The sequence below is a fragment of the Spea bombifrons genome, chromosome 1 (genome assembly GCF_027358695.1).
Source record: "Spea bombifrons isolate aSpeBom1 chromosome 1, aSpeBom1.2.pri, whole genome shotgun sequence".
NCBI lineage: Eukaryota > Metazoa > Chordata > Amphibia > Anura > Pelobatidae > Spea > Spea bombifrons.
Window position 1 is genome coordinate 75,923,789 of NC_071087.1, and position 8,525 is coordinate 75,932,313.

The following is an 8,525-nucleotide window of genomic DNA, read 5'->3' on the forward strand; positions in this document are numbered from 1 at the left end:
ATACAAGTGTAATGTAATAAAGAGAAAAATTTGTAATAAACAAATACTTATATTGGTTTCCAGTTTTCTTTCGTTGTATCAATATTGCGTGTCAGTATATAGAAAAAGAAAAAAAACAGAAAATCATAGTGCTTTCCGCAAAATATGTGAAGATCAAAAAATAACTTGATATGGTATTCCACTCACATGAAAATGAGCAATGAGTTTGCTCTGACTTGTTGGGATATATATCGAAATATAAAGAAAAAAGGAAAACGACAGAATGGAGAGGTCCAGAAAGAAAAGCAGAAACAATCAGCTGTGTCCCAATCTCCTTAAATGAAAGCATCTGTTTAACAACCTCCACCTTTTTTGACCCCCCCCCTAATATACCTTAAAATGCCTAGTGCCCTTCTAACTGGATAGGTTATTTTACACTATATGACCAAAACTATGGAGAAACCCCCTCCTAATAATTAAGAGTAGGTGTTTCAGCCATACCCATTGCTAACAAGTATATAAACAAGTCACAGCAATAGGCATGCAATCTCCATAGACAAACATTGGTCATTTGAATGAGTTGTACTGAAGAGCTGTAAGTGCTGTTATTTTGAACAGGAAGTGTCTAGGAATAAGAAAAGCTCACCCAGTCAGCAAAATCACCCATCCTCTGTAGCATCACTCTACAGCTTTCCAAACTGACTCTGGAAGTAACATCATCATTACATTGGGAACTTCATGAAATGAGTTTTCATGGCTGAGTAGCTGCACACAAGGCTAAGATCACTAAGTGCAATGCCAAGAGTCATCTGGAGTGGTGTAAAGCACATTGTCACTGGACTCTGGACCAATGAATCACATGTTGCTATCTGGAAGTCTCATGGATGAATGTGGGTTTGGTGGACACCAGGGAAATTTACAGAAAAACAAAGTGCCCACTATAACATTTTTATGTTTTCAGGGTTAGGGCTAGGCCCCCTAGTTACAGTGAATGGCAGTGTTAATGTTTCAGCATACAATTACATTTTACACAATTGTATTCTTCCAACTTTGTCACCAGTTTGGGGAAAGGCCCTTTCCTGTTCAAGTATGACTGTGTCCCTGTACATAAAGCAAGATTTATAAAGACATGGTTTGACAAGTGTGTTGTTGAATTTGACTGGCCTGCAGCCCTGACCTAATCCCAACTGAACATTTTTGAAAGTAATTGGAACGAGCAATTGCAAGCCAGGCCTTCTCATCTAACATCAGCACCTGACCCCTCAATCAATCACTATGAAACTATATCGGTGTGTAGTTTCTCCATGTACGTTTCTATATTTAATAAAAAAAATCCCAACAACTACACACAATGAGATGGGGTTATGTGCTCCATACAATGTGCTGTTGTTTCTTATAAAGAGAACCTAAAAGAGAATTATGTAAACATTTTTTCATGTATGTCAATTCTGAAATGCAAAACATTTGTAGGTGCACTTTACATTTACCAGAATGTTAAACTGCACCTTAATGTTATCCTATTTTATCGTATTGTATTGTATTTTTGCCACCCAATATTTTAAACCATGCTTTACCTTTGCAATGCCCTTAGAGGGCAGCACAGTCATGCAGGAAGAAGTATGGCAGAAAATGAATCATAGAAAACATTCTCACAGTGAGCGTGACATACTCTTTTACGAACCATATGTACTGTAAATATAAATGTCACTAGCTTCTGTTATTCTGTCTAGGGTATATAAGGTATAGGGCTTGTTTGTATATAGATACCAATAATGAAGATGTTTTAATAAAGGACAATGAACTGATGTTAAATAGTTCTGTAGTTTCTGGAACCGAGGAAGACTGTTGGGGTTAACCCCCAAGAAATTAACACTAACTGTAGGTGGATGTAGAAATTGAGAGGAAGTGGATGGCAACATGCACACGATGGGGTTATCTTAATATGGGATGCTCTAGTAGACTTTGCACCCAGGGGCACCTTGGATGAAAATCTGGGCCAAGTGAGAATATTGTAGTTCACCTCTATAGTGCTGTATTTACATTTGGTACTGCCCTACACCCAACTGAGGGCAGCACCACCAGACATCATCTCCATGCTGCCGTCATTACTTCTAAGTGCTGGGATATGACATCATATCCTGATTGCCCAAGAGGGTGATTAGCTCCCTGTTAAGTAGCAATGAGGCTGCCACCCCCCTGAACCTGCTGCCCTAGTGCTAGATCAGAATATGCCACTGCACCTCTGCATTGTGTGTCACTGCAACAACCCCTGAGCATACTTGGGAGCCTGGTGATTAGCTCCCTGTTAAGTGGCAGTGGGGGCTGCCACCCCTCCTGAACCTGCTGCCCTAGCGTTAGGTCAGAATATGCCACTGCACCTCTGCATTGTGTGTCACTGCAACAACCCCTGAGCATACTTGGGAGCCAGGAGGGGTTGGTGCCAGGGTGCACGTGAGAAAGGATTGATTAGGAAGATTAAATGGAGTGGGAAAATCTAACAATTTCTCAAGAGTGCCCCTATGGTTTATGGCACACTTGATATAAAGTTTAGACATTGTGCCTATTTATGGTTCATTGTGAAAGTGGAAGAGGAAATGGGACATGGATCACGTTATAATTTGTCCTAGGACAATATAGTGCTTTAGCAATTTTGGCAGGGTTAATCATTTAAATGACAATGCAGGTGTAGAACACAGGAAATGAGATTAACCGTTACGCATCCTCTCAAGTACCTTCCTCAAAACAAAACTGATAATATTGTTTTCATATGATGCACATCAAACAATAGGAAGATCACAGAAAAGTCACATACTACAACTCATCAACCCTTAAATACATCTAAACTAAATAGCTTTTGTATGACAATTGGAAGTTACTTTGATGTCTAGATACAGATAGTTATAGTTCTTACAAATGTGACTACTGGCATTCATTGTAAGTATTTAAAAGACAGCCATACATATAATAAAAAATGGCCCTACAATTCATGCATTCTATTGAGTTTTGAAGTTTTGGGATGCCCTTTATGAGAAATATTTCACACCGGACACCTTAGTATATTCAGGCTATTAGCAACTCTTGATCATTACCATTACTTCTTGCTGCAGATCACTGCGTGGAGGACTCTCAACCCGTCTCCCTTCCCCTCGCTTGTACCACTTCCTCTTCTTTATACACATTTTGTCTTTCCTGAAAATGTGTACCGATACAGTTACCACTGTAAATAAATGTTACTTTTCAGTGTAAGTAATATATTACCGATTGTGTGCTGCTTAATATTTAACTGTAGGCTTACCTGAATATGGAACCTGCGAATTTGATGGTACTTCAATAAAAAAAAAAGTTTCGCCCATAAAGTGCATTACAGTGCTTTTCTGCAATTTATAGATTTATAGACTGGCCACATTAGACATTGTGCAAGTACAAATGGACAATTAAAGTTGCAGAATGTATGTTAAAAGTAACATCTCTACATACACTATATAGTATTAGACATGACTATTACACCAACAGGGAATTTTATGACATTGCATTCTAAGTACATATACATTAATATGTAGCTGGTCCCCTCTTAGCAACTATTACAGCTTCCACTTTTCTCAGAATGATTGCCACAAGCTTTTGTAGTGTTTCAAAGCTTCCAACTTTGTGGGAACAGTTTTTCTATTCCAGCATGACTGTGCCCCAATCCAAAGAGCAAGGTCCATAAAGACATAGTTTGATGAGTTTGGTGTGAAATAACTTTACCAGTCCGCTCATAGCCCTGATCTCAACCCTATCGATTGTGAGCCAGGCCTTCTCATCCAACATCAGTGCCTGACCTCACAAATGCTGCACTTGATGAATGACCACAAATTCTACAGAAACACTCCAAAATCTTGTGGAAAACCTTCCCATAAGAGTGGAAGCTGTTATAGCTGCAACAGGGGGGCCCTATTACACATTAATATCTGTATTTAAAATGCAATGTCTTAAAAGACCCTGTTGGAGTAATGGCCAGGTGTCCAATACATTTGTCCATATAGTGTATTATGGGTACACTACTAGAGCCCCATCGTAAGACGCAGGGTTGTAGACCTTTATACACATTCAAATTCCCAAAAATGATATACATATCCGCACATATTTTGGGCAATAATATTTAGTCACACTAATGCTATGATAAAAGGAAGCAGGTGCTTACGGTAATAACTACCTGTGTGGGGGGAAAAAAGTTTAAAAAGATATACATGTTAAATGTAAAGCTGTATTTATTGTCCAGTCAAACCAGTGGCTTTGAAAGGAAAATTCAGCTTATGCTTAAAAGTTAACATTATCTCAACTGCCTGATTCCAATTGATCTAGATTCATGCCCACATTGCCCATGATTATAAGCCACTAAAATATATTAAAATGCAATTAATAAAAAAATAAAGTTTAATGTTCTGCTAGTTTATATAGCATTTTTTGCAGCAAGATCAATTTTAATTTAAATAATAACCTTCATGTTCTGGTTGGTTCAAAGCTCTGTCAGTCTGATTTAATGGCATTTGTCTTTGCAAGTGTGGTGCAGAAATGACTGAACTATGGAAATAGCATGGATTTATTTTGTACAGACTACATGGCCCAATAGTTTCTCACCTGCCTATTTATGTTATGGTCTATAATTAGGTGGGAAAATGCAGAATATCTAGTATAACCTACTAGTCTGCAGCAGTAATATTCTGTGGGTTGACCACCCTTAATTATCCACAGTTTATATCGCCCTGAACTACATCCCCCTTGAGCTCAGTCTGCCTGTACCAAATTATGAGTAGAAACCCAACTGCCTGAAAGGTACAATTACAAAAAAAAACCACAATATTTCAAATTTAAATATTTTGGGTAACTTTTACTAAAAAACAGAAGCCATTGGCACAGTTTATCCTCTGTGTCCGTTACATTCTCTGAACCTATACAAGCTACCAATAATGGAAATGGTTTGCACACATTTACACAATACAATTATACACACCTTATAGATGTAACATTATGTAAAAACTGCACAACCCACAAAGCATTTTCATTGTTTAAATAATACTTTATTAGACATAAGGGCACTGTGTATACTGGAATGTGCATTAAAAAGGCATAAAAACATTGTTCCCAGTATAACATAAATATTGTTAAATGAACACATCAAACAAAAGGCGTTTTGCAAAATTTTACATTATTTTACAAGTGAAAGTCTGGTAAAATGTAGCCATAAGTCTGGTACATGGTTTTCTTAGCCCCTACTATACTGAAAAAGAGTAATAAGCAAAGACTGCTCCACAAAGTCACAAAGCTGAGACTTGACTGCTCTGGAGACATTGTAAACATTTAAGGCAGTAAATATAAACCAGCACTAAGTGCACTTGGCATTAAACAAGCAACCAAGTTTGTCATGAAAATATGCTGTGAACATCAACCATGTGTTACTACTCCAGCAGCCAGCCAACACCAAAATTCCCAATGATGTTAATAATATAAGACTTTATAAAACACATACAAATACATTTAAATGAAAGCAGCATCATTTCATGATTTAGAGGCACTATGGGCATCATTGACCATTTTGTACTCTCCTATCACCTCTGGATGCTAAACAATCGAGGACATAAATGAGGCACCTTATTTTAGTCAATATAGTGTCCACAGAGGTTTGCATTTATTTTCACAAATAAACATTTGTAGCCACATCGACGAATGTCTGCCTAAATCAAGACCCTCATTAAGAGCTCTTAAAGACCAAATAATCAAATGCGTATTTTAAATATTTTAAAGGTAGATAATCACACATCAGATAAAGACACATTATTGTAGGTTATGGGATCCCGAACGGATGGGCAATCCTTCCGTCTTTGGTCAGGTCTTTGGCACTGAGGTATTGAGAATTACTTTGCTCAAACAATTGTTGGAATGATGTTATTCAGGACATGTAGGTAAAGCAGGTATAGCTCTGATACTGAGGTGCTGCAAAGTATGCATTAATAGGCTTGGACTTGTTGAGGCAGAAGTTGGCACCCACTATTGACATGACTCATGACTTTCTGCTTGAGCTGGGCCACCTGTTCCCTCAACAGGTTTGCAGTTGATGCTAACTCAGTATTTTGAGATTTAAGGCTTTTCACCTTTTCTTCAAGCCTAGAGATCCTTTCCAGCTTCCGCTTCCTGCATTTAGAAGCTGCTATTCTATTCCTCAATCTCTTCCTTTCCGCTTTAATCCTCTCCTGATTGTCCATATCTATGGGAGACATTGGTGGACTTTCACCAAAATTAGAAACCTCTGGTACAATTTGTGGCTCATCCTTTAGAATATGCAGTCTAGGTGGGGGAGGCTGCTGTGCCATGTTGGATGGTGGTGGAGGGTATGGTACAGTGTCAGTGCTGTAATTAACAGTTGTACCCAGTGTTCCACTTGGATAGTTGTTGAGGTTGGCATAAATAGGGCCCTCAGAAGTTGGAGGAGACTGAAGGTTAACACCAACAGGGACTGAACTTAAATCTACTGTAGATGGTGAGACTCCAAGTTGGTTCTGTTTGTGGAGATCCTCCAGTGCTTTTACAAATCCCTCTGCAAATTCCTGTTCCTCACTAGCCATTTTGGGGTATATGAACTGGCTAGTGGTAGGGGTTGTGGTAACTAAACCATTTGACTGGATAATAAGCCTTTCGAGTTCAGGAGAAGCTAGTTTGAGTAATCCAAGATCAGGGGAGGAAAGTCCATCCCCGTTGTGGGGCTTTAAATTGGCCACAACCTGGTCGCTCAGGTTAAGATTAAGGTCTTTCTTCATCATGGTGGCAAAGTTTGAAGTGTAGTTGCTTGAGGTCAGATTGGTATTTAACACATCATCATGGTAGAAGGGTATTTCCATCATCCCCTAAGGCAGATTTGGAGATAATAGGTGGTGGGGGGGCAACTAAATGAAGCCCCCCGTCTGTTCCTCTTAGATGTGCTCCACGATTAGTAAATCCAAACCGAATGTAACAGCGAGTAACGAGAGAAGGTCAGCAGTCCTACCTTACTTTGGGTAGTCTTAGTGTCGCTCTTTCAGCTTGCTGGTAGAAGGCAGAGGGATATATACAGCAGCGAGGATGGTGTGCCTTTGTTCTCACTTCTAAGTCTGTTTCACTTGAAAACTCAGCCAGCCTTTGTTTCCAGCCCCGTAACCTTCTAAGTGGCGGCTCCCCATGCGATCCACACTAGGCGTACAGAAACTACCCGAAAGGTAGAGCAGAATGTAGTAGTTTTTAACTGTCTTATAATGGATTCGTTCACTTGTTGACACACTCTTTTGTTCCCGACTCCTAAGAGTGAACTTTAAGAGCTGAGTGGCTTCATGTAGCTTTTCAGTGTTCTTGCAGAATATCCGGGCATCTGTCCTTAACTTCGTTTCCTGTCACCCCCGGACAGTCTTTGTTTCCTTTACTACCTCGTCCTGTCAATAACGAGGTAGAGTATACATACAACAGGCCATTGACGCCTAGACGCTAAGGATAAATCGAGCTCCGTCCCCCCCTGCCCATTTATATAAACCCACCTTATCCCCATTATGTCACTTAGCCGCCCACTGATTGGTGTAAAATGACGTGCAGGCATTCCCTCGTTTGCATAGGGGCGGGCCCTGAGCGCTGCAAGGCAGGATGGGTTGAGGTCATTGGTTAACCCATTAATACCTGGAGCGCGATTCAGCCAATGAAGAGACAGAGTCAGTCACGTGATGCGCGTTTTTCCCTTTATTATGATAGAGCTTTTCTCAACAGACGGACGTCAGAGGATATTTTTAGACACGTGGAGGGTAGGGAGTGCCGGCACTGACTGGTATGTCAGAGCCGCAGCAATTCTTTGTGCGTTGTGAAGTGGTGTAAAAATACTTGTGTACGAGTGCAGCGTCTATCATTGCAGGGGTATTTCCGACCTTTGGAAACACCTTAAATACCTGTGTCCCCTCTGTATACGTTTGCTATAAATTGCTCAGAATGCAGTTTGTGAGTTTTCCCAGCACTAACTGAGGTGATCATCTCAGAACTTACATTACATTAAATATGCAGTTAATGTTATTTATTATTATTAAAATAATTTATTGTTCACTCATGTTCTATAGTGTGGTTAGCTACATCAGGAAAGTGGTCCATATAGCCACTCATACAGAGTTAGTAAGTAGTACAATAATACACATTGGAAAATACTACATAAGTTTACTACACTTCTAATAGGCCTGTGTCGTCCCTACAGAACTGACAAAAGTACGCTATATAACCAAAAGTTTGTGGACACACATTGGCAGTAGAATGGGTCATAGTGAAGAACTCGTATGGCGCTGTCAGAGGATGCCACCTTTGCAGCACGTACATTTGTGAAATTTCTGCCCTGCTATATATGCCCCGGTCCACTGTAAGTGCTATTATTGTGATCCAGGAGTGTCTAGGAGTAGTAACGACTCAGCCATGAGGTGCTAGACCACGAACAGTCACAGCGGGGCTGCCAAGTATCGCCTGTCCTCTGTTACATCAGTCACTATGGAGTTTCAAACTGCCTCTGGAAG

The 8,525-nt window shown here is 39.9% G+C and overlaps 1 protein-coding gene across 1 annotated transcript; it reads right to left on the reverse strand.

Annotated features, from left to right (window-relative positions):
* Positions 1–5,489: 5,489 nt before the first annotated feature.
* JUND (JunD proto-oncogene, AP-1 transcription factor subunit) lies at positions 5,490–7,497 on the reverse strand. Its single transcript, XM_053463948.1, has one exon. The coding sequence runs from the start codon at positions 6,855–6,857 to the stop codon at positions 5,967–5,969; it is 891 nt and encodes a 296-aa protein (XP_053319923.1). The 5' UTR covers positions 6,858–7,497; the 3' UTR covers positions 5,490–5,966.
* Between the last annotated feature and the right edge of the window lie 1,028 nt (positions 7,498–8,525).

Coding starts and splice junctions, on each gene's coding strand:
- JUND (XM_053463948.1), bottom strand. CDS start 6,857: ATGATGGAAATACCCTTCTACCATGATGATGTGTTAAATACCAATCTG.